The 26,256-nt window shown below is 37.3% G+C and overlaps 2 protein-coding genes across 5 annotated transcripts in view; both read left to right on the top strand.

The window, feature by feature from the left end:
* The first annotated feature begins 1,780 nt into the window (after positions 1-1,780).
* Positions 1,781-12,837, top strand: abi3b (ABI family, member 3b). Of its 3 annotated transcripts, none has more exons than XM_067430147.1 (6): positions 1,781-1,825; positions 5,882-6,068; positions 8,958-9,125; positions 9,325-9,519; positions 11,933-12,009; positions 12,087-12,837. In XM_067430147.1, exons 2-6 carry the CDS (start codon positions 5,937-5,939, stop codon positions 12,691-12,693), a joined length of 1,179 nt encoding a protein of 392 aa, XP_067286248.1. In that variant the 5' UTR covers positions 1,781-1,825; positions 5,882-5,936; the 3' UTR covers positions 12,694-12,837. The 3 variants fall into 3 exon arrangements, with proteins under 3 accessions (XP_067286248.1, XP_067286249.1, XP_067286250.1); XM_067430148.1 differs by lacking the exon at positions 1,781-1,825 and adding an exon at positions 5,086-5,139; XM_067430149.1 differs by lacking the exon at positions 1,781-1,825 and having other exon boundaries at positions 5,820-6,068.
* A 3,716-nt stretch (positions 12,838-16,553) lies between these two features.
* The window catches only part of LOC137056155 (poly [ADP-ribose] polymerase tankyrase-2), a 31,091-nt gene continuing 21,388 nt past the window's right edge, over positions 16,554-26,256 (top strand). For both annotated transcript variants that reach the window (XM_067430144.1, XM_067430143.1), the window contains exons 1-12: positions 16,554-16,932; positions 18,189-18,413; positions 18,937-19,032; positions 20,117-20,153; positions 20,279-20,354; positions 20,573-20,667; positions 22,559-22,625; positions 22,715-22,901; positions 22,983-23,104; positions 23,844-23,935; positions 24,019-24,097; positions 24,768-24,939. In XM_067430144.1, coding sequence (XP_067286245.1) covers positions 16,752-16,932; positions 18,189-18,413; positions 18,937-19,032; positions 20,117-20,153; positions 20,279-20,354; positions 20,573-20,667; positions 22,559-22,625; positions 22,715-22,901; positions 22,983-23,104; positions 23,844-23,935; positions 24,019-24,097; positions 24,768-24,939 — 1,429 coding nt within the window. In that variant the 5' untranslated portion in view covers positions 16,554-16,751. The remainder of the gene's footprint in view (positions 16,933-18,188; positions 18,414-18,936; positions 19,033-20,116; positions 20,154-20,278; positions 20,355-20,572; positions 20,668-22,558; positions 22,626-22,714; positions 22,902-22,982; positions 23,105-23,843; positions 23,936-24,018; positions 24,098-24,767; positions 24,940-26,256) is intronic.

Raw genomic sequence — 26,256 nt, 5'->3', positions numbered from 1 at the left:
TGGCATGCGATCCGAATCATGAATCAATCCGCTGATTCATGACCGTTTGAATCTTTATTTGAGGATTGAAAACAAACCAGGAAGAGAAGACGATGCTGAATAAAGTCGTAGTTTTTTTTATTTTTGGACCAAAATGTATTTTCGATGCTTCAAGAGATTCTATGAACTAACTGATGTCACATATGGACTACTGTGATGATGTTTTTATTCCTTTTCTGGACAGTAAAGTGTGCATACACTTGGATACGCTCTCGGACTAAATCTAAAATATCTTAAACTGTGTTCTGAAGATGAACGGAGGTCTTATGGGTGTGGAACGACATTAGGGTGAGTCATTAATGACATAAATTTCATTTTTGGGTGAACTAACCCATTAACTAATGCATTATCTAATTGTGCTGTTAAAGCATCACTTGGCTACTTTTGCTCTCGGGGTCCCCCTACAGTTTGGAAAAAATAATGTCCTCAACTACTGTCGTAAGCTCTGTCATCCTACAACAGGGGATTCCATCGCGCGTGCATTTGTTGACATGACAACCCTGATAGCCCTGAACTAGTGATGCGTGGGTCGTCCCATAACCCGCGGACCCCGTATGTCTATTTAATGGTCGCGGGTGCGGGGCGGGTTGTAAAAATATATACAGTGGTGCGGTGCGGGCCAAATAACTTCATAAAAGTGGCGCTGCGGGTTGGTGCAGGACTAATAGTTAACCTGAACACTGCAAGAGGAGTTCACATGCTGGTGTTCTTCTGGCGGAGCGTGTCGTGTGAAATGTCTTCATCCCAGGTAACGTTACAGTCAGTGGCATATGCTTCAGCATGTCATATGAATATAATTTCATGGGTTTTATTTTTTTTCAAATGCCAAATAATCACGATGCTCACGTTTACAAGCCAGCGTCATTATAATAGTCTATTGGTTATCGTTTTACAGAATCTATATGATACTTCAGTTCAATGTTTGAGTGGTAGCTCACCGTAACAAGCAGGACAGCATCGGTCGGGCACGCCTCCTTCAGCTCACGCAAACGAGCAAACGCTGGTCCAATGTTGATCCTCGTCCTGCCTTTAATCCCATCACTTTTTCGTTTCCTCTTATTGCTTTCCTCCAACAAAACCTTTTCTTTCTTATTTGTCTGTGCTGCTTCGGACATGACTATATTATCCGACGAACAAAGTTGGGCTCGCACGTCCGAATTTAAGGAAGTGTGTGTGTTGGTGGAAGTGACGTATATGCCGTAAAGCAGTCGAATTTTGTAGTTCTTTTTGTTCTCGGGTTACTACCCGAAACTCGAAGTTTAAAAGTACGATTAAAAACGATACAGACCCCATCAGGCTATGGCAGACGTGTCATTCAACCTATTGTAAGTTGATTTATCATCACAAGAGTCTTAAAAAATATATTATGAGGTTGAAAAGTTACCTAGTGCTGCTTTAAAGTAAATAGATGCATTAATATTAAGATTAACTAATGCTAAAAAAAGGTGTTGTTCATGGTTAGTTCATGTTAACTAATGCATTTTCTAATTGTGCTGTTAATGTTGATAGATGCATTAGTATATGTGTGAGTAAACGTTAACAAAGATTAACTAATGCTAAACAGAAGTGGTGTTCGTGGTTAGTTAATGTTAACTAATGCATTAACTAATGTTAACTAACACAGCCTTATTGTAAAGTGTTACCAAAAAACTTTTCTCACTGACCTTGCTTTTTTTCTCCATTCACACACAGCACATCTTTGCATCAAAAATGCGAGTCGCAGGCAATGGAAAACACAAGGTGTTTTTAGAATGCCATTTCCTGCGCAAGATGCTGTTTTTGCCAAGTAAGACCTGTTCCTGGATCAACATATTTTGTTGACATTTCTGTTTGAAAATTTTGTATAAACCCAATCCTACCCCTAAACATAACCGTACCCATAACTTATCCCTAAAATCAGAGGGAAATAATAGATGAATAACACTGATGTGGAAGCACCCAACCCTGGTTGTAAGCCTAAACTTGGCCTAAACTGTTAACTTATCCCTCAAATGTAATTGGTTGTCTGTCCAGGATCAACAAAGATGTTGATATAGAAACATGAGGGGTACTTATGACCCTTCATGACAACTGTGAGGGGGGTGATTTTTTTTATAATGTTAAAATGATATTATGCCTTAAATCTTTTGCACAGGCCATCACACCGGTGTGATCAGTCTTGGCTGGCCCCTGGTACATTTGATAAGAACATCACATGATCAACTGCTAAATTCAAATGTGCTTTTTGTGTGTGTTGGCTGGCGCTGAGCCAGAGAAAGACACTTAGCTCAGCGCTTGTCATATCACAACTATTCAGTGTTTTCAACCGCATTTTTATTTTAGGTTTCAGACATTTAAATACACAAGCACCAGCAACAATGCACAGTGATGTCTATAGAAGGGGCAATAATAATCTTTTCCATTAATTAGACAAGTTTTATTCATATCAGATACACATTATATAAGTAACTTTAAAGTTTACTCTATTCTTCTTCCAGTTCACCGGCCACTTACTTTCATGTATTTCGAGGGAAGTGGATGAATTAACAAATCCAATAGATTCGATTCTCTGAACAGCATCACAAACTAAAATGGCGCCCATTGCGCATATAGCTCAACTAACGTGCTCATTATAAAGGTGTTTAAACAAAAAAACACATCCCCTTGCCCATATTTGACAATCGGAATATCAGATATTTCATGGTATAGTTAACAAATGTTTTATATAATTCAAATATGGAAAAATGATGTGAAAGCAGATCAGATCATCAGTCATACAGCACTATTGTGACTGCAGTGTGACAAGCAATGATGCATCACCATGGAAACATTAAAGAGATACGTAAATAATGGTCGCCTTGAAAACCTCACATTGGCGGGTCAGCCAGAATATTTTAAACCTGGGTTCAAGTTCTGCATAATTAAGGGCGTGGCCAGCTGAGTGACAGGTGGACTTCTTGCTACCGTCGAGCTAGGTGGGCGGGGTTTCCGCAACCAGGTTCCTCAGCTCCACCCACATCCCGCCTCTTTGACCATTTTTGGTTATCTGGCAGTGACACGCTGCCAAGATGGTGATGGCCAGCTCCGCCCACTTTGGGCATCAAAAGTGCTCTTCAGAAACCTACGGGGGATGTCACAAAGACTACGACCATTATTTTATACAGTCTATGGTCACAATAGACAACAAATTTTTTGACACTTTATTTTTTATGGGGATTATAAAAAAGGCATGGGTGGATTTTCATCATTATAGCGTGGTCATGTACACAGTAGAGTGTAGACACATATTTATGTTCAAATTCCATTAAAATTATCCCTACATAAACTCTTTTTTTAATGTTTTCTTGGTTATGCAAATGTTAAGAGAACATTCAAAAGTACCAAATATAACATTTAAAAAAAACTTGATGAACGGCCATGTAAAAACGTTTTTGAAAGAAAAAAATGCATTGCTTAATTGAAAAAAAGAGTTTTTGTGCTAATGTTTTGAGAACATTATTAAATGCCAGATAACTTTGAAAGAGTTTTCTTTGAAATATAACCAAATGACATGAATTTGCTCCAAAATACCCTTGTTTGATTGGACACCTTTGACGTCAACAGCAAAAGATGGGAAATGTTTTCTTCTCCCTTTTAAAAGCTGATATGACCATATCAGAAACAGAGCATGACCAATTTTTAGGGAGGAGTAATATCTAGAGAGAGCTATCCGTTAGCAATCCTATTAATCACAATTGCAGTTGCTCAACTGGGAGAGGATCCACTGGAGGTATGTGATTTGAAACCTCTTGCCAATCACCTGAGCAGCTGTAAATGCCATGTGACCAATCAACTGGAAAATTACATGACGACAACACTGCTTGGCTGGTGGCACCACAAAAACACACACTAGTGTGACTGTCCCGAGCAGCAAGAGAACAGGAAAAAGTTTAGCCTCTAATATTTAATTTAATATAAGATTACATATTTAGGATTATATGTTGTTGTTGGTTTTTTGGGGGGGGGTTTTAAATACAAAAAGTTAATTTATGGCATTTGTTTTGAATGTCCATCAATGAAGAAAGAGCTAAATTGGACCATAAAGGACCAAATTTAATTATATTTAAAGGTCATATGGATCATTTTGCAGCACCCTTGAAAGACCTTTCACAAACAAAGGCAATATTGTTTCAGGATGGATTTCTTTTTTCATTGAACTCTCTCAATAGCTCTATATGCTGGACAGTCTACCTGTGGAAAATATTTCCCCTCACCTGGAAAGCACTAATGTTATCAGTCACAAAGATCTTCAATGTTGTGTGAGCAGTTAACAGCATGATATGTTTCAGTCTTAATGTTTGAGCATATTTGTAACACATTATAAATATATAATTTTGTATATGGCGAATATGCAGGGAGGCTGATATGCTCTTTACTGCATGAAAGAAAATGGTACTATTTACCTCTTTGGTAAAAACGTGATGCACTAACTGTCATGCAGATAAGCGATAACGATATGATCATTTAACCCCAGATGCACACAGACTTCGCTCATAAAATATCAGTCACGGGGGGAAATATGGTGGCTTATCTGTTCATAACAGCAATAGCCATTCCTATCAGAGACATCATTAAAATTCACAGCTCAGAATGATAGGGCATTAACAGCAATATAATAACTTTAAAAGTATCTGACTGACAATTGTTTCTGTTGTATCAGCGACACGTACCAGAGTTTTATAGTCATAGAATAGTTTACTATTTACTAGCTTGGTTAAATATTTATTTGATTTTCTGAAGGGAAAAAGGTAGATTGCTTTACATATTGTTAAATGAACTATTAACAGACACAAATGCATTGTAATACAATGTGTGAAAGAAGGGAAGTAGTGAATTCCACACACTATCTGAACTGAAATAAAGGACCTAATACACTTTGATAGCTGTATTGTGGCCTCTTGTGGTCACACCAAGACATTTGTTATATTTTTTTCTCTCTCTTTTACAGTTTTTGAGCAATAAACTGGCTTTTGCTAGCCTGACATGGTCATTTTCAATTCTAGTCAGAATATTAACTTCCCAACCTAATAAATGTTGTGGGCGAGGCTAGTTCGGCTGGCATCCATGGCTATGCTTTTGCAGGTAATCCTTGGGGTTTTGCTATTTGTACGAATTGTTTTGAGAAATGCACTTACTGTTTTGCATATGTCGTGGATGATTCAAGAAATGTATCCCAAAGCGACTGAGAAAAATTACAATGGGGTAGTGTAAAATAATTGAATCCTGTCATCATTTACTGAAGAATGTTGACATTGTTCTTTCCAATAAAATAGAAGCATACAGTGACCAGGGGCTGCCAAGCTCTGAAAAGGATGAAATAACTAACCAGAACCAGAAGGGGAGAAAAAACTTTGCACATCATTTACATTTTGGGGAGAACTACTCATTTAGATAGATAGATAGATAGATAGATAGATAGATAGATAGATAGATAGATAGATAGATAGATAGATAGATAGATAGATAGATAGATAGATAGATAGATAGATAGATGGATGGATGGATGGATGGATGGATGGATGGATGGATGGATGGATGGATGGATGGATGGATGGATGGATGGATGGATGGATGGATGGATGGATGGATAGATAGATAGATAGATAGATAGATAGATAGATAGATAGATAGATAGATAGATAGATAGATAGATAGATAGATAGATAGATAGAAAAACACTCATGTGTGCTCTAAAGATTATAGTGAGATCTGAAAGTGTGCGCAGAACTTCTTTACACACACACACACCCACTCTCCCAACATGTCCGCGCCTGTCTTCTTCCCTTCAGTCGTTCTCTTGCTCACCTTAGTTTTGTCTTACCAGAGTCAGTAGAGAGGAGCCATAGCCAGCAGCAGACATCACACTGCAGACCTGCACAATGAGAGACAACAACTGTAAAGAGTGCATAGACAAAATCCTTCAAGAGATTCCGACGGCAAGAAAAGCTCTTCTAGACAACCACAGCAACCTGCACAGGGTGGCCGATTACTGTCAGAACAAATACCTCAATGTGAGACAATTCATTTGATTGCTTTTCTATACATCAAATTTGCATTAATAAGATTTGATTTGTTTCTCATAAATAGAGTATTTTAGAGAGTTTATTTGATAGTATGTGATCTTGTTTACATTAGGCCTAAAATATATGTGTACTGATATAAAAATGCTGTATTAAACTACACTCACTGATAATTAGTCTAGTATTTTTATAATGTTTGTGAATGACGTTTCTTGTAAAGGTTTTAACTAGATTTAATAACTGGATTTTGAAGTATCGCACTAAAAGTGAAGTTTCGCACTAAAAATGGAAATCATAGCTCAAAGCTCAATTTCTCTGAATTATTTATTCACATGGATGAATTACTGAACACCTTTCTTGAGGCTGGTCTTCAGCGGTGTGCTGTTTGTACTGAGGGCATACGTGCCTAAACAAGGCTGTGGTATGTATTCCTCGTACTCCATGAAAACTGTTCTTAACATGTTTATCTAGGGATCCATCTCTGTATCCTGGAGGTCTGTTATTATTGAATGCATGTTTGCAAACGCCTTTGTGTAATATAATTTGCAGGGCTTTAATATTAAGGATTATATTCAGTAGTATATTCAAAGGCCGCTCCCTTTATAATCACTAGAAAGCTGTCACTCTTCTCAGTTCATCACAATCTCACGAAATTCTGCAATAATCAGCTCAAATGTCTGCACTGCACAGTGACTGTCTACGAGTGAGCTTCAGTGCATCACGCTCGGACTGCAGAGAACGTGCTCAGTGAAAAAACACACTTTTCTTTCGACCTGAAGTCTCATAAAAGTTAAGGAGAAAATATGATAGCTTATGTAGGCTATAACGGCACTTGTTTCAGAGTAATGTTATTGTTAACCCTTTTCTTTCCCTATTAATGTTTGTTGCAGCATCCTTTATGCCTATGTCTGATACATTTCTCCGACTATGGGCCATGGATCAAACTGAAAATGCATGCTGCGTTAATAAAATTAATTTGTGTTAACGCATTATTAACATGTTTTGTGCTCATTTTGACAGCCCTATAATGTCAAATAATTAATTATTATTGTTCTGCGTAGTTTGAAGAGAAACATTTTTAAATCTTGATGGGTGGGCGGGGGGTCAAATGCGGGGTCAAGGCATTTTTTAGGAGAGTCTTGAGACCCCCCAAGAACCCCCCCTGGCACCGCTGCTGACTGTAAACCGTGGATACACACACCCGATGCAGTGAGCAGCCATTCACTGGGGCACCCGGAGAGCGATTGGGGGATAGATATGTGCTTTGTTCAAGGGCACCTCAGTTGTTCACTGCCAGAATTGAGAATTAAACCTCCAACCTTTGGGTTCATAGATAGTAAAAAAAAATTATAATAATAGATGACGCGCCTTCACTATCTTCCATTGATGCACGCGAAGCCACCAGTGTCCAAATATGCCGCTGATATCTTGGGTCTCGAGTCTGTGCCGTAGTAAGCACAAAGTTGAGCCACAATATCAAAGTCCCGCCCACACTCCCGCCTAATACATTTTTTGAGAAATAAATTGTTATGGAAATGTAGAAGCTCCAATCTCCTCCTGAAGTTCCCGAAAACACTCAGAGAAACCGTCAATCTCAGCTGTCAATCATAACATCACACCCCCATTTTATAGGGTCAAATAACTAACTATAATCAAACTTATTTAAAGAACGAAAATGTGAACTAACATCAGCGTGATAAAAAAAAGCCTAAAATGACAGAAACCATCTTTGGAAAAAATGTGTAAAGTGTAAATTGATTGTTTAGTTTGTCTATGACCCATTACATTTCATGGAGAGGGCGGGGTTTATGACCTATACTGCGTTCAGTCACCTGGGGGCGATCGAAACGCTTTGGCTTCAGTTTACTTTTCAGGACTAGTGTGGCACACATAGACTGTAAAAACAATATGGACATAGTGTCCGTGACGTCACCCGTAGGATTCTGAAGAGCAGTTTTGAAACGTAAAGTAGGGTCGAGCTGTCATCATGCGTCACTCCCGGATAACTGAAAATAGGCAAAGAGGCGGGACGCAGGCGGAGCTGAGGTGATGACTAACAGACAGTAGAAAAACTGCAGTCCACCTGTCACTCAACGTGGCCACGCCCTGAACTTTAAGGCTTTATATAATGTAAAGTGTTATAAAACAATTCACCCCCTCACAGTTGTTATGAAAGGCAAAATTAGCCGTATAGACCAAAACCACAATTTGTACCAGGCTGTAAACATGTTTTTTTTCGGCTGTAAAGTTGTGCATTTTAACATGGGGCTCAATGAGATCCTGCTCCCTTCTGGAGCCATTTGATGAACTGCAGTTTAAGTCACTTCGGTATTGGCTTCAAGAGAGACTGGGGGAGGCTGCCACTTGGTGGCACACTTGTTCGGGTTCCAAGTCTAACTCTGTATAACCATTAGGCCACAACTGCCTAGATTGGTTATATTGCTCACTGCTGTAAAAACACATTGTAAATAGAAACATTTGATGTTCTCCAGAGTACTAACACAAATAAAAACTGGAACATTTGCTGAATCTGTTTCTTCAATGTGACATTATTACCGAATGAACCAAGTATGCTCTTGCTTCTCTATAGAACTGAAATAAATGCAGCCTTGGTGAGCATAAAGGCCGCTGATATATTCACAGTGAAGCAAATTCACATTGCAAGATTTTAATCCCAATTCCTTGATATTTTATACCTCTGTCTGCAAATGAAGCATTTTTTTCGACACAGCACACTTTTCTGTAATATTCAGATTATAAAATGTAAGACCTTTTGATAAATCCTCAAGCCAGGACGAGTCTGGAGTTCTTTAAATCAGCGGTAATTTATTAAAACAAACTTGGAAGAGTAAACATTGAAAATTGATTATTTATCTTCAGGTTCAGGACACTAGGAGTGTGATTGAAGAGTCCAAAGCTCTCACCGCGCAGGCCCTGGCCAGTGTCTCGTACCAGATAAGCAATCTGGCCACGTCTGTGCTGAAGCTGTTAGATGTGCAGACGGTTCAGCTCAAACAGATGGAGTCCTCCGTCAACATGCTGACTCTGGTGAGCTTTGGCTATCATTTAACGGAAAGCACCAGGATCTTGTGAAATACAATGCCAGTCATTACTAAGGGCAAGTCGGAACAATGCTACTGAAGAAATATGAAACACCAGTTTTTGCATGGTTTATAGACATATATAATAATCTTGTCATAGATGCATATGCCGCGAATAGCCTCTAAATGTCAGTATTCACATTCAGACAGTTGGCATGTACAAGGAGAAAATTGCCCGGAGAGAGATCGGAGTGCTGACCAAACAGTCAAAAGTTCCCCGGACTCAGAAGATGGTCCCCCCAGCAGGAGGACCGGAGCCGTTCCTTGTGTACAAACGTGTTCCCATATCCTACAGCCGGCTGGACAAACTGGGCCACAGCCACTGGGAAGCCAGCAAAAATGTGAGCAAATATACATCCAAACTTAACACTGCTGTTTTTTACTTACTCTGATTAAATTAAAAGAAAATTAGACATGTTTTAATGTTATATATTATACAGTCTTGTTCAAAATAATAGCAGTACAATGTGACTAACCAGAATAATCAAGGTTTTTAGTATATTTTTTATTGCTACGTGGCAAACAAGTTACCAGTAGGTTCAGTAGATTGTCAGAAAACAAACAAGACCCAGCATTCATGATATGCACGCTCTTAAGGCTGTGCAATTGGGCAATTAGTTGAAAGGGGTGTGTTCAAAAAAATAGCAGTGTCTACCTTTGACTGTACAAACTCAAAACTATTTTGTACAAACATTTTTTTTTCTGGGATTTAGCAATCCTGTGAATCACTAAAGTAATATTTAGTTGTATGACCACAGTTTTTTAAAACTGCTTGACATCTGTGTGGCATGGAGTCAACCAACTTGTGGCACCTCTCAGCTGTTATTCCACTCCATGATTCTTTAACAACATTCCACAATTCATTCACATTTCTTGGTTTTGCTTCAGAAACAGCATTTTTGATATCACCCCACAAGTTCTCAGTTGGATTAAGGTCTGGAGATTGGGCTGGCCACTCCATAACATTAATTTTGTTGGTTTGGAACCAAGACTTTGCCCGTTTACTAGTGTGTTTTGGGCCATTGTCTTGTTGAAACAACCGTTTCAAGGGCATGTCCTCTTCAGCATAGGGCAACATGACCTCTTCAAGTATTTTAACATATGCAAACTGATCCATGATCCCTGGTATGCGATAAATAGGCCCAACACCATAGTAGGAGAAACATGCCCATATCATGATGCTTGCACCTCCATGCTTCACTGTCTTCACTGTGTACTGTGGCTTGAATTCAGAGTTTGGGGGTCGTCTCACAAACTGCCTGTGGCCCTTGGACCCAAAAAGAACAATTTTACTCTCATCAGTCCACAAAATGTTCCTCCATTTCTCTTTAGGCCAGTTGATGTGTTCTTTGGCAAATTGTAACCTCTTCTGCACATGCCTTTTTTTAACAGAGGGACTTTGCGGGGGATTCTTGAAAATAGATTAGCTTCACACAGACGTCTTCTAACTGTCACAGTACTTACAGGTAACTCCAGACTGTCTTTGATCATCCTGGAGGTGATCATTGGCTGAGCCTTTGCCATTCTTGTTATTCTTCTATCCATTTTGATGGTTGTCTTCCGTTTTCTTCCACGTCTCTCTGGTTTTACTCTCCATTTTAAGGCATTGGAGATCATTTTAGCTGAACAGCCTATCGTTTTTTGCACCTCTTTATAGGTTTTCCCCTCTCTAATCAACTTTTTAATCAAAGTACGCTGTTCTTCTGAGCAATGTCTTGAACGACCCATTTTCCTCAGCTTTCAAATGCATGTTCAACAAGTGGCTTCATCCTTAAATAGGGGCCACCTGATTCACACCTGTTTCTTCACAAAATTGATGACCTCAGTGATTGAATGCCACACTGCTATTTTTTTTAACACACCCCTTTCAACTAATTGCCCAATTGCACAGCCTTAAGAGCGTGCATATCATGAATGCTGGGTCTTGTTTGTTTTCTGAGAATCTACTGAACCTACTGGTAACTTGTTTGCCACGTAGCAATAAAAAATATACTAAAAACCTTGATTATTCTGGTTAGTCACATTGTACTGCTATTATTTTGAACAAGACTGTATAAGTATGCGATCTAATATTTGGATCAGGCATAAAATGTATAGAATTATGTATTCTATATATTAGGTTAAAGCCTTATATTCTAATGTTCAATAGTTTGGGATCAGTATGATAAATAAAAAAAATGCATTTTATAGATCAAAAATGACATTAAAGGTATTTAAAATGTAGCACAACTTCCACAAAAGTTTCAGTAATGATAATAAGAAATAATTCTTATTACCAAACCATATCAGCATATTAGAATGATTTCTGAAGGATCATGTGACGTTGAAAACTGTACTAATGATGCTAAAATTCAGCATTGCATCACTGTGTTTTAAAATATATTTTAAAAATATATATATATCGGAAATTATTATTAAGCAATATAACTGCTTTAACTGTATTTTTAATCAAAAACATAAAAATAAAAAAATGTAATGGTCCCAAACATTTGAAAGGTATTGTACGTAATATTTATAGTATTTTTTTTTTAATAATACTTCAATGTATATAAAATGTGAATGACGTACTTGATTTATTTATTTGATTTACTAAGATTTATTGCAACCAAAATAAGAAGAAACAAAGCTTTGTAATGGAATTAAAAAATATTGTAATATTATATTAAATAATTTGCGCTGTATTTTTGACCTAAAAACCTGTTGACGATTGGATTTATTTATTTCAAAATATTATCCTGACCTGTGACATTGAAGGAAGAGCCAAAAACTGAGACTGACAATCAGGACTCTTTCCAACAACTTGGCACACAGGAGAGCAGCACCTTCAACTGGTATGGCTTTTGCTGCTTTGGTTAGTCCCATTTTCCCATTGTCTTCAGATAATCTGATGTATTTGCCATGGTTTCAGGTCTTTCTTAGGTATCGCGGTTCCTCCTCCAACAGTGCCGGACTGGGTGGGTTCTAGCTTCACGGCTCCTCCTGACCTCTCTGCAGCTTCACCATCTCCTTCACTCAAGACTGACCGCTCCCCGTCTATACCTCCATATGCCTATCCCGACCTGTCCATGCTGCCTCCTCCGCCTCTCCTAGATGAAGAGATGGGAGACGCTCCACCCCCACCCCCTCCTCCCTCTCCACCTCCACCCAATTCTATGTATGGGGGCTCTATGTTTCCCCCTCCATCACCTCCACCTGTCCAAAATACCATAATGACATCGACAAATCCTCCACCAGCTCCTCCTCCCCCAGGTAACATGGCTGTTCCACCTCCTCCACCTCCTCCTCTAGGCAATGTGCCTATTCCACCTCCTCCACCTCCTCTTCAGGGCAAGACAGCTGTTCCACCCCCTCCACCACCACCTCCTCCTAGCTCTGCCTATGGTGGGTCTTCGCTACCTCCTCCACCACCCCCACCTCCCCAAAATGCCTCCATGCCACCACCACCACCTCCTCCTCCTCCACCTAATACTGGAGGAAAATTTGTTCCACCACCTCCTCCACCTCCTCCATTTTGAATGTTGAATTTCAATATTAATTGTATTCAAAAGACTATAACATTTGATGGGATAAGGATTTTTGAATGCTTCTTTTGAAAAAACATTGACATTTTCTTTTTAAAATGTACATGAATATAATTTTTTTATGGTATAAAACATTAAATAAAGGCAATCTTGTTTTGTATAAAGCATATTAAAGTGTTTAATATAAGACTTTTTTTCTCCTACTATAATTATTTTTTACATAAATTGTAGAAAAAGTACATTTATTTTATTATGTGATTAAACATTTAAAATATGTATATACTTAATTTCAAGCTGCTGTTATCCACATGCAACACGTTTATGGAAACAAAGCATGCACTGCACTGAAGGTGGCAGCACCGAGTCTTTGCATTATGCCAGCCTCTTTTCAACTCAAGTGAATTCGCTGTTCAGGTAGTATATAACTCACATCGAACGCATTCATAATGATGAAAGTTGTGAAATAGACTATAGCCTATCATATTTTTCAGTTTTCATGTAGCCTAACCACTTTATAGCTGGTATATACTAGGGGTTTACTGATATACTGATATCTATAGTTGGTCTGTCATTGCGTAACAAGATACCATACACTAGCCCCGTTTCCACCACAGGAACTTTACCCAGGAACCAGGAACTTTGGGTGGTACTTGGTGTGTTTAGACCGCAGGAACCAGGGTCTAAATGAAGTTCCGGGTAAATATTTCCCCCTCTCTCAATACCAAGTGAACTGCATTCCTGGACATATTTTTCAACATTATGAAGCTGCAGACTCGGAGCCTGCATCCACAGTCCCGCACTCAGAGTCCCGCATTCTCAGACCCCTCGTTTTTAAGAAACAGCGCCTCCTGCTGTTCCGAATACCGCACAACACCCTTATCCAAATAAGATGCAATATTACGGTGTCGTTTCATTTAAAGTTTTCATTTAAAAATAAATTTACACAAAATAACACTTTTGCAAACATCTTTGCATTCCCAAAAGATGTCATTGTTTTCTCTGACTAAGTACGCAGTTGATTTATTTATTTATTTAATAAAGAGTGTGGGCAATTGAAAGAAAATTACTGATGGACAAAATACAATTACAGATTGAACTATCCCCTGAAAAATATGATGTGATATATCGCTACAATTCTTTTTTTTGTTCAATGTTTCTTTCAGGTTCACATGCTAATGGTCTAATTAACATATAATACGCAATGCTAACATTACAAAACCATATTTTTTTATATCTGGAATGCTAAGCATAGCCTAACTCACACAAGAATAGACAAAACCCCAATAATGAACGAGTCTGTACTTTAACTATCACCTAAACATCATATTGCGGTAAACAGGACAAAGCAAAGACAAAAGGAAGAAAGAATTGTGATAGTGACTTTGCTTTGTATCTTCAATTGCATAAGGTAAAATAATAACTACTGTAAATAATACAGTTTACAATTAGTAATACCATTTTTGAATTGTACAGATGTGTTTATTATTGGTGTTTTGTCTATTCTTGTTTGAGTTTTGCTTTGGATTCCAGATATCTACAGGTTTTTAATGCTAGCAATGTATAATATGTTAATTAGACCATTAGCATAGGTTGACCTGAAAGAAACATTGGAATTGGAATTAAAAAAACATTGTAGCAATAGAATATCACATAACATTTTTCAAAGGATAGTTCAATCTGTAATTGTATATCTTCCATCAGTAATTTTCTTTTATTTAAATAAACAAAAACAAAAAACTACTGGGTACTTTGTTAGTCAGAGAAAACAATGACATTTTTAGGGAATGCAAAGATGTTTGCAAAATCGTTAATTTGTTTAGATTTATTTGGAAAACTTTAAATGAAACGACACCGTAATATTGCATCTTATTTGGATAAGGGTGTTGTACGGTGTTCAGAACAGCAGGAGGCGCTGTTTCTTAAAAACGAGGGGTCTGAGAATGCGGGACTCTGAGTGCGGGACTGTGGATGCGGGCTCCGAGACTGCAGCTTCATACTACTCATATTTTTGGGCATCATCATGCGCGACGAGTCAGCTATATTCCTCCAGGGGGCGCGTGTCGGCTCAGATACCACACTGAGCTGGAATAAAATCTGACTCTGAACGTCGTTTGCATTTAGTCAAATAATAATCACAGACCAATGTGATTAATCCGTCATGAACAGCTCTGAGAAAAGTAACACCATGTGACTGAAAACGCTGTTTTTGCTGCGGTCTTGACTATCTTTTTATACCTAATAACAACGGTCAACAGAAATCATTTGAAAACACACTGTTAAAATGGGCCTAACAGAATAGGGTATATAATATTTCAGAGGTGAAAACTGTTGAGCTGCGAGGTTGTTAATGGTATATAGGCCTATGCTTCTGTTAAAAGCAAACATCTTGCATTATTTAAAAAAATATTTTTTTAATAATCGTGTGTTTAAGGACTAGATTTCTTACATTAACCACGAATCTGCAAAAATCTCTACCAGTCAGAGATTAGAAACAAACACGATTCCAGTCGAAAACTGGAAAATATCTAATGCACATATAGCATAAGCTAATTTGCATCTCGGGTCCCTAGAAAGGCTTTTCTAAAAAATAACATAAATAGAAAAGGAATAACTAGTTAAAAGAAACATTTATTCAAATTTTTGGTTTGTTTTAAACCAGTGCATCAATGTAAAAAAAAACTTTGTCATGTATTAGGCCTAACTCATTTGGCAACATGTTGGTGGGAGCCCTTTACAGAAAGACTCTTTGCCCTTGTGATTCTACAAAAATCAATCCCGCAAGTTTTATACTTGTCATTTACGTTTCAAATGTGTCGTTCATGGGATTGTATTTCCCCCCCGTCTTGTACCTTTGTATTTTGTGTCTATTTTTCAGATACATTTTGTTTCAAATTTGTCCCAAATGAGAGGAATTAATGAAATAATTTTAATTTAAAAAAAATAATTTTAATTTTTAAAAAGTTAGTTCACCCACAAATTTTAATTTGTGGGTGAACTAACCCTTCAATAACAAATAATAATAATTAAAAAAAAAAAAGGATGACAGGAAAATTTGGTTAGCCTAGACTTTATTAATGAGTAACAGTTAACTACATATTGCCTGCTTACTATTGGTTTAGGGTAGGTAAGGTGTTTGGGGTTAGTTGCATGTAATTATGCTTTAAAGGGTTAGTTCACCCAAAAAGGAAATTTATGTCATTAATGAATCACTCTAATGTTCTCACTCTAATGAAAATACATTTTGGTCCAAAAATAACAAAAACTACGACTTTATTCAGCATTGTCTTCTCTTCCGGTTTTGTTTTCAATCCTCAAATTTATGGAGATTCTAATTAACCCACTGATGTCACATATGGACTACTTTGATGATGTTTTAATTCCCTTTCTGGACATGGACAGTAGCCTATAGTGTGCATACACTTGCATACGCTCTCGGACTAAATATAAAATATCTTAAACTGTGTTCTGAAGATGACCGGAGGTCTTACGGGTGAGGAACGACATTAGAGTGAGTTATTAATGACATCAATTTCATTTTTGGGTGAACTAACCCTTTAATTTATAATTGTTAATATAGTAAATCCATGTAATAGGCCTACACGTAATGTATAACAAGGGGAGACATTAAGTGTTTCCGAAAATGTAATGGGAGAGTATTGTCCAAGAGGCTACTGAAAAAAATAGGAGTGCACTGTTTTTGCATTTATATAGCCTAGACATATATATATGTCTATGGTTGCATTCATTATTATTATTCTTTCTGACTCGTACTTGACCAATAAGAGACAAGTTCCGGGCACAAAGCCCCGCCTCTTTCAAGTCCCACGATCTCGCGAATTGACAATCTATCCGTTTCTTTCATCTCTGTGATTTTGAGACACGGCCGTATTGACAGCTCTGTAGTGACACTCGAGCTGAATCATTTCTTCTCTTCTAATGGATGTTATAAAAAGGCTTTAACTGTGGAGATCCGCGGCTCCTTCCGGTCTTCATGTCAAGCCTTTGGAATAGTGTGCATTCCACATTTCCCACTATCTGCCCCTAGCTTCTCCATGTCGGTCCGGCGCTTCACGGGGCTAATGGAGAGCTTCGGGTCTGCCGAACCGAGCAGGGAGTTGTTCGAGGCCTGCAGAAGCGGAGACCTGGAGCGGGTGAAGAAGCTTGTGCGCCCGGAGAATGTGAACAGCAGGGACACGGCGGGCAGGAAATCCACCCCGCTGCACTTCGCTGCGGGTCAGTGAGAGCCACTGTGATTTTTTATTCTATTCTATTCTATTCTATTCTATTCTATTCTATTCTATTCTATTCTATTCTATTCTAAAAACAAGACTTTGTGTTCTGTTTCTTGTTGACTCTTTCTATGCTATTTGTATCACTCAATAATATATTTTATTACTGTACACCTTGTACCTGTTATATCGCAATAACAATTGAATTTGCATATCATTAATAATTAATCAGCTACAAAAGGCAGACGCTTCTAAGCCTAGTTATGATCATATTTGTATGTTTTTTTTCTTCAGATTATTGAATTTTTATTTATTGATGTTAGTGTAAATATAATTAAGTTGTCTATAAAAACACCACGTGTTAATGTTATTTCTGGAACACTGAAATCACTTAGTCAGCGTTATTGCCTCCTAATTATGTTTACTTGCATAGACGCTGTTATAAAAAAGGACCTTTATAAATTACTACTAGGCAACTAACATAGCAATGAGCAATACATTTGTTTTTACAATATTTATTCATCTTTGGTAATATTAGTTCATTGTTGGTTCTTGTCAGTTCTGGTCCATTAAAGAATATCAACAGATGCAGCGATACTGTTGATTAAAATAATGTATAATTATATAAGTTAAGAGTAAAACTAATAAATGCTTTAGAATATTTTTTCACTGTTAGTTCATGTTTATATATATATATATATATATATATATATAGAGAGAGAGAGAGAGAGAGAGAGAGAGAGAGAGAGAGAGAGAGAGAGAGAGAGAGTAGTGAAGATTGGTGCTATGATGTCACCTTGCCCCATAGGATCCACAATATTTTGAATTTTGTATTAATAAAATGCTTTGTTTATAATGGGGAGGACGTCTTAAGCTATGAAACTTGCAGGAAGTTTTAATTGTACAAAGACCTCTTTATATGCCAAAAGATCAAGGCAAATGTCATCACCCCTTTAATAAAATTGAAAATCTAAAATTATTAGCTAATTAATAATAGTGTTTCATTGTATTCATTATTTAATAATTTAAAAATGTTTATTGAATGAATAAAATAATTAATTTAGAAACAATATGATGAAATAGACTTTTAAAATAGACTTTTATTTTTTAAATAAACATTACGTTTTCAGTAACATTTATTATTTTTTTATTGATTGATATTAAAACTCCCAGTATTGCAGTGTAATGTTGAAGTTGGGCCTGAGCTGACAGAAGCGGGCCATCTATTAAGCCCACGGCTCTTTGACTCTTCTGTGGCAGGTTTTGGCCGTAGAGATGTGGTGGACTACCTCCTTCAAAACGGTGCTAACGTACACGCCTGCGATGATGGCGGTCTAATCTCGCTGCACAACGCGTGCTCTTTTGGTCACGCTGAGGTCGTCAGCCTGCTTCTGCAACACGGGGCCGATGCCAACTCCAGAGACAACTGGAATTACACCCCACTCCACGAGGCTGCCATCAAGGGCAAGATCGACGTCTGCATTGGTAAAATATGGTCTTCTAGTAATAAAATTTACAGTTAGACTGGGTAAATCTGCTGGTGATTTGATCTCGCCCTACAACTCAGTCTTGAAACCCGTACATTCATTTCTACTGCTTCTGTTACACTTTTACGGGAACCAATCACAGACTGGCGTTTTCACCTGGCGCACTATTGCCTGGTTTAACACGATGACAGATAGAGAAGCTGGGTTGTTGCCCGTTGATCACGCCTCTTGTGGTTTGATTGGTTGACTGACTATCCAATTGCATACAGAGTCATTTGAATAATGAGCTTGGTCTGATGATAGCCAGACAAGTTTACAGTGTCAATGGTTTGAGTTTGATGGTTGTATTGTCAAAGTTGGTGGCAAATCAGTTTCGTTAACAGGATTAATATAGTTAATCCAATCCAATTCCATACATTCATAATAAGTTGTTTTGATGAAAAAAGCACATCAAGCGTGGATCTCATCTGCATGTTGAATGTATAATGTATAACTGTTCACATCATGTTTGTCGTTGGTAGTTTTATTGCAACATAGTGCTGAGCCAACCATCCGAAACACTGATGGAAGGACAGCGCTTGACCTGGCTGAAGCCTCCACCAAAGCTGTGCTGACCGGTGAGTGAGCTCTTGAACCTCTTGAAGCTCTAGACTGCAGTCTGATTGAATGTAATGCGAGAGGAAGACTGGCTTCTGGGAAATGATACAAACACATGCAACATTTTCTTTGCGAGTTGTGTAACACTACAAACATACAGTGTGAACTGTGCAATTCATGGAAAAATTATTATTTTGAACAGAATATTTTTATCTAATTGATTTTCATTGCCTTTAAAATGCACGCTGTATGGAGGAAATCATTGGGCAGGATGTGGAATAATATTTTTTAAATTGTTGATTAAAATGAAATATTTTTTTTATTTGTTTATTAATAATTTTGAGATTTTTTTCCTTCTGAATAATTGATTAATCAAAAATAAATTATCAACAGATTCATGGATGAACTAAGTGATTCTTAGTTGCAGAACTTAGTTTTTTATTGTTTTTATTACATGTCTTTTAGAAATTCTTGATTCTTATGCTGCCTTCACATGCTATTGGAAATTTCCTACTTCCCACTTTTGAAGTTCTGATTCTGAGCTTGTCATTTTCAAGTGCTCTGTTGTCAGAAAGAACAGGAATCAGGAGTCCAGATTTATTCTTGCCTATTTATTGGAAAACTATTATTTCAGCCTAAATGATATCTAGATATTGTTTTTTCGGCCAAATACAGGCTATTTTCGCTGTGTAGGAAACATCCAAATTGTTTTTCATAATGTAAACATGCATTACTAAAATGACAAGACAAGGCAATGGAGTTGTTGTGGGAAAAAAACGAATAAAGAAAAGCAGTCACAGCAACAGTCGTTCTTACCTCCGCCACATTTAAAGTTTATGGCCCTCCCAACTCAGGAACTTCCAGTACAATTTTAGAGGGCAGTCATATCCTCTAGGACTTTTTAACTAGGAAACTCGTATTTACAATAATTCAGTGTTATTCCCACAATTCCCATTTGCGTTTCCTCTATTTGTTTATAAAACTGTCTCTGGTAATTGGCAATTTACTCAAGGCTGGCATGTTCTCCTGGTGGCTTAGCTTTTCATTTGGGCTCAAATGAGATTTCCCTTTATGTTAATACACTTCATTCTTTCTTAAATCTAGGTGAATATAGAAAGGATGAACTCCTCGAGAGCGCAAGGTAAAAACAATTTAAGCTCAATATTGTTCAGGAGACCTGAGGAGAGATGAATATTGCTGAGCTAAATTGCTGTCGTGATTCACATTTTTCTTTTAATTGACTTGCCGCTCATTGCTTTTATACAGAAGTGGAAATGAAGAAAAGCTGATGAGCCTCCTCACACCATTAAATGTGAACTGTCACGCTAGTGATGGAAGGAAGGTGATTTATTAAAGTATATTTGCTAATGTTGCCTCAATATCTGTTTGACAATGGGATTGTTAATGTAAAACCATCCTTAAATGTTTACTGAGCTACTCAAATAAAACATATAATGTAGCCAGGCATTTCATAAGTAATAGGTCCACATTCCACGTGCATCTTGATCTGAATAAATGCTTTGCATATGTGTTTCTGAATGAATTGTTTGTTGTTTGCAGTCCACTCCTCTGCATCTGGCCGCGGGTTATAATCGTGTGAAGACAGTGCAGCTGTTGTTGCAGCATGGAGCCGACGTGCACGCTAAAGACAAAGGGTGCGATGTCTGTGTCGAGTGTGACTCAAAGTGCTATACAAGTTAAGCTCTATGCTGTCAGTTAGCACAGAAATAGATCCCCTTCAGTTTGTTCAAAAACAAATAAAATCATGCACTTTAAATGGACGTCTATGGGTCAAGACGCTCTGCAGGCATAATTCCAGTCTCTTTTTACTGGCTTTACAGCCTTTATAGAGATGCACAGTACCATAATGGCTTCTGTTGATTCTGCAGCCAATGAGATTGTTAGCTCAACATTTAAATTAGAGGTCAACCGATAGTGGATTTTACTGATAAGGCTAACTAGGTTGGCCCATACTGGACGATAACAGATCAACCGATAATTTGTAAAATGGATACTGAATAAAAACACACATAACACATAAAATAGGGCTGAACTTTATTCACAAAAATTGAAAAACAGTTCTGAACCATAAAAATGTACTGTACTTTTTAAATATAAAAAATATTAATATATTAATTATACCTTGATCATTCATATTAGTTCAGTGCATTAACTAATGTTAAGAGAGATAACTTTAAAATGTATTGGTAAATGTTGAAATGAACAATTAACTATATTTTGTTAATGTTACAAATAGACTCTGGTTGCCATTTCCTATAACTCCAAACATTCTTAAAGAAGCACAGCTGTCATGCTTAAAGATGGACATTTTTAAATATCTACACAAATGCCATAGCTTTAAAAATAGATACGTAACATATGTATTGTATGTATACTCTCTTACTATATTTCCTTCTATTTTAGAACCCTTGATTATCTAATTAAAAATAACAAAATATGTATTACAGTGATGATAAAAAAGAGCTGAAATCAAATGTGTTTCTGATTAGTTTGTATGTTTCCGAATGTTGGCTGAATGAAGATGTGTTTTGCTTTCTCACATCACTAGCTTTAAAATCTGAGCTGCATTATGAATGCATTAAAGGGACCAGCAGGATGTAAACTTAGGCAAATGGATAATAACAATTCTCAGCCTTGATGGCAAACGTACTGCTGTTCTCCACTAATGCAGCATCTAGTCAACAAATGTATTATTTTATAATGAAATGAAAACGCGTATGGTAGTGTGCTATATACTTACCGTTTCATTTTCTGTTTAAAATCTGCATCTGACGTGTCCTGCTTTGTGCAGCGCACAGCCTCGTGTCAAAACAAACACCTAGAGGCATCAGTGATAGTTTTTATTTCGCCTCTAGAGGCCACTCTCATACTGTATAATGACAGCGAACCCTTCTTAGCTGCTACAGCAATGGACACAACACGGGAAAACCAGTCGACCTCTAATTTAAATAGTCTTGTTCAGTGTTCCGCTGGGCGCCATTAGAGTTCCTCTGAAACCCTCCACCTCCCCAGCACCACCTGCCTAGATCTGCTACAAGATTGATGTGTGCCTATTCAAGCAGCAGCAGCATATCTAACATGTTCACAGAGCTGTCAGGATCAAGAGCTGTCATGATTAATACATTAATATATATATATATATATATATATATATATATATATATATATATATATATATATATATATATATATATATATATATATATATATATATATATTAATTTGCCCATTTCATGCAAATAATTATCACATACCACTATCATCCAGAATTAAATATTAAATTAAATTAAATTAAATATTTAACTGTATACATAGTTGGAAAATTGGATGTAACTTTGTACAGACAAGGTTAATATTCAATTCTATTACACTAGTCCCATGTTAACATGTATAATTGTAGCATAACTTTCGGAACAGTGTGTATATAGCGCCTTAGACGAAAACACTAGTCAGAAACAATCTTCTTTCATTATTGTAGTCACTAAATCACTCTATACTATCTTACGCTTGGCCTTGTGTTTACAGTGATCTTGTGCCTCTTCACAATGCCTGTTCATACGGTCACTATGAGGTAGCTGAGTTGCTAGTAAAGGTATTCACATTTCTTGTCTGCTTTCTTGTTCTAAGTTCTTTCATTTTAGTTGAAGTGGTAACTACACTCCGTCTGTTTATTTTCCGCAGCATGGAGCCTGCGTCAACGCTATGGACCTGTGGCAGTTCACACCTTTGCACGAGGCAGCCTCAAAAAACAGAATGGAGGTCTGTTCTCTCCTGCTCAGCTATGGGGCCGACCCCACCTTCCTCAACTGCCACAACAAGAGCGTGATGGACCTGGCCCCGACCGCCCTGCTGAAAGAGCGTCTGGGATGTAAGCATGTGACTGCTATAAGAGCAGCTCACGTTTTGTTCGGTATGTATTTGACTGATGGGGTGTCATTCTCTGTTGCAGATGAGTTCAGAGGTCACGCTTTGCTGCAGGCAGCACGTGAGGCGGACATGGCCGGCTTTAAAAAACACCTTTCCCTTGAGACCATCAACTTCAAACACCCTCTAACCCAGGAGACAGCTCTAGTAAGGCTTTTTTATTATATGTATTATAAAAAAGTATACATGTAATGCAAGCAAATTTGGCATTTCATTTGAAAGAAGTCTCTTATGCCAAGTTTGCATTTATTTGATCAAAAATACAGTAAAAACAGTAATATTGTGATATATATAAAAATGTATTCCTGTAATGACAAAACAACATTTTTAGCAGCAATTACTTTTTAGTTTTCTGTCTCTCATTATCATTCAGAAATCTTTCTAAAATTCTGATTTGGTGCTCAAGAAACATTTCTTATAATTATCAGTGATGAAAACAGTTGTGCTGCTTTATATATTTGTGGAAAACATTATATATTTTTTTCAGGATTTTTGATTAAATAGAAAGAAAAACCAAGCATTTGTTTGAAATAGAAATATTTTGCATTGTAACATTATTAATGTCTTTACTGTCACTTTACTGATTAATTTAATGCTCCCTTGTTAAATAAAAGTATTGATTTCTTTCAAGGATTTAAAAAAAAAATGAAACTGACACATTTCGTTAGTCAAAATCACAATTTATTTAAAAGACTCAAAATGATAACTGCAAAAAACATATTTTCAACGATTAAATCCTATTGCATGAGCCTTGATTGAAAAAGTTAAAAACAGCTGATATGCACACTCCTCTGAATTAAACACAAACCATCTAGAGAATATTTCAGAGGAGGTTTTTATAGGTCTTGAAGTGAACAAAAGAGGTTTCTGTGATTTTCTTTGCTAGCATTGTGCCTCCATGTCACCCTATCCCAAGAGGAAACAGATCTGTGAATTGCTGCTCAGAAAAGGAGCCAACATCAATGAGAAGAATAAAGAGTGAGTTAGTCACATTGTTTGGGGTTTGCAAAGGGTGTCTTAGTGATAGTGTATCATATCCAGTATCTCTGTCTCTTACACAGCTTCCTCACACCTCTGCATCTTGCCGCTGAGAAGTCCCACAATGACATCATCGAGGTGTTGGTGAAACATGAGGCGAAAGTAAGTGAGATTTTTCAGCTGCAGTAAAAGCATCTATTATACATGGGCACCACAGATGTTTTCTAGCATCACAATTATTCTGTCAACCTTCAGTTGTGCCACCAGGATGAAAATACATGAATCTGTGATTCAACATAACGAATTAATAACTGGAATGAACTAACAAATTAATAATTGGTAACGAACTATTCAACTATCCATCTGTCTGTCTGTCCGTCCGTCCATCTATTTATTATATAAGGCAAATCAACTGCTTGATTGCTTACACTGTCGCAAAATATTAACTATATTTTAGCCCAGCTCTAATCTGCTAAATGCGATCATAAGGTATTAAGATATTATAAACATCAACATCCAGATTTTTTGTAAAGCCGCTTTGAAACAATGTGTTGTGAAAAGCAGAATAAAAATAAATTAGACTTTCCTTGTGATTGAACATGAATTCAAAATAAAAATCATTAATACAGATTTCATCATAACACAATCCAGTGACTTCCCAATTCTCGCCCCTTTAATTTTTTAGTCTTGTTGAATATCCTATTTCAATCAGAAATCATCAGATCATTTTGATATGTCCCTCAGTTTGTAAAATCAAACAAAAGTCGTGTTCACAGTAATGCACTGGTAGTTTATGATGCTTTTCCCATCAACGTGTTGTTGTGATGTGCAGGTGAATGCAGTAGATAACCTGGGTCAGACAGCGCTGCACCGTGCAGCTCACTGCGGCCATCTGCAGACCTGCCGCATGCTCCTGAGTGCTGGATGTGACCCGCTCATCTCCTCCCTACAGGGCGTCTCACCCTCCCAGCTCGCCAATGAAAGCATTCAGGAGATATTGCAAGGTGAACCTTTACTTAAAATTCACTATTTACTCACCCTCATGTCATTCCAAACCTATATGACTTTCTTCTGTGGAACACAATAAATGAAATAAAGCAGAATGTTTATGATGATTCATCATACTTAGGGTTAGGTATCATTAAAAAAAAATTAACGATTCCAACTCTGCTTATCGATTCTGATTCTTAGCGATTCCTTATTTCGATTCCAATAAGGTAAAAAGAAAAACTTAGATATCATTTACATTTATTCTAAAGGCTGATTCACACCGCACAGACAAAGAACAAGTCTGTTGGAGTTCGTTGGATCAGTGTTACCCCGTTAGCGTTGGTCGGAGTTTATTTTCACCCGACTGAACATGTTCAATCTGAGCTGTGCGGTATGATTTTCCAACAAACAGCAACATACGAACATTGCCATGATGATGACGCAAGTCCCTTGCAAAGACTGTATGTGGTTGCTGGATATGCTTAGTAAATTATCTTTGTTGTGAAAATGGAAGGTTTCTGGACAAATCAGAAGACAATTTGAGAGAAAGAGCAAGGAGATATTCGGGAGAGCACACTGGACAAAGTTTGAGCACACACATGTAAAAGTCTGTGTCCAGTAAGTTTGGCGCTAGAGTGAAAGAGATCTGCCTGTGAGCAGAGAGATTCATTACATGGATGCACTCTCACGTCACATTAAAGGGTTAGTTCACCCAAAAATTTAAATTCTGTCATTAATCTGTCCGTAAGTCCTCCGTTCATCTTCGGAACACAAATGAAGATATTTTTGATGTCATCCGATGACTCAGAAAGGCCTTCATTGACACCAATGTCATTTGCTCTCTCAAGACCCATAAAAGGCACTAAAGTTGTCATTAAAAGTTCATCTTACTACAGTGGCTCTACAATCATTTTGCAAACATTATGAATCAGTGTATCGATTCATGTCAAACTGCTGAAATCAAATGACTTTGGCAAACCGAACCGCTGATTCGATACACTGATTATAACAGTTTGAATCTTTGTTTTGAAATCGGCCATCACTATAAATCGTTATTTAGTTGTTGTTGTTTTTCCGCACAAAAACTATTCTCGTCGCTTCATTAAATGATTGTAGAGCCACTGTAGTGAGATGGACTTTGTAACGACGTCTTTAGTGCCTTTATGGGTCTTGAGAGAGGAAATGACATTGGTGTCAATGAAGGCCTTTCTGAGCCATGGGATATCTCTATTTGAAATATCTTCATTTTGTTCTGAAGATGAACGGAGGTCTTAAGGGTGTCGAACGACATGAGGGTAAGTAATTAATCACAGAATTTTCATTTTTGGGTG

Source organism: Pseudorasbora parva, chromosome 21 (assembly GCF_024679245.1).
Source record: "Pseudorasbora parva isolate DD20220531a chromosome 21, ASM2467924v1, whole genome shotgun sequence".
Taxonomy (NCBI): Eukaryota; Metazoa; Chordata; class Actinopteri; order Cypriniformes; family Gobionidae; genus Pseudorasbora; species Pseudorasbora parva.
This window is presented reverse-complemented; position numbering and strand designations above follow the sequence as displayed.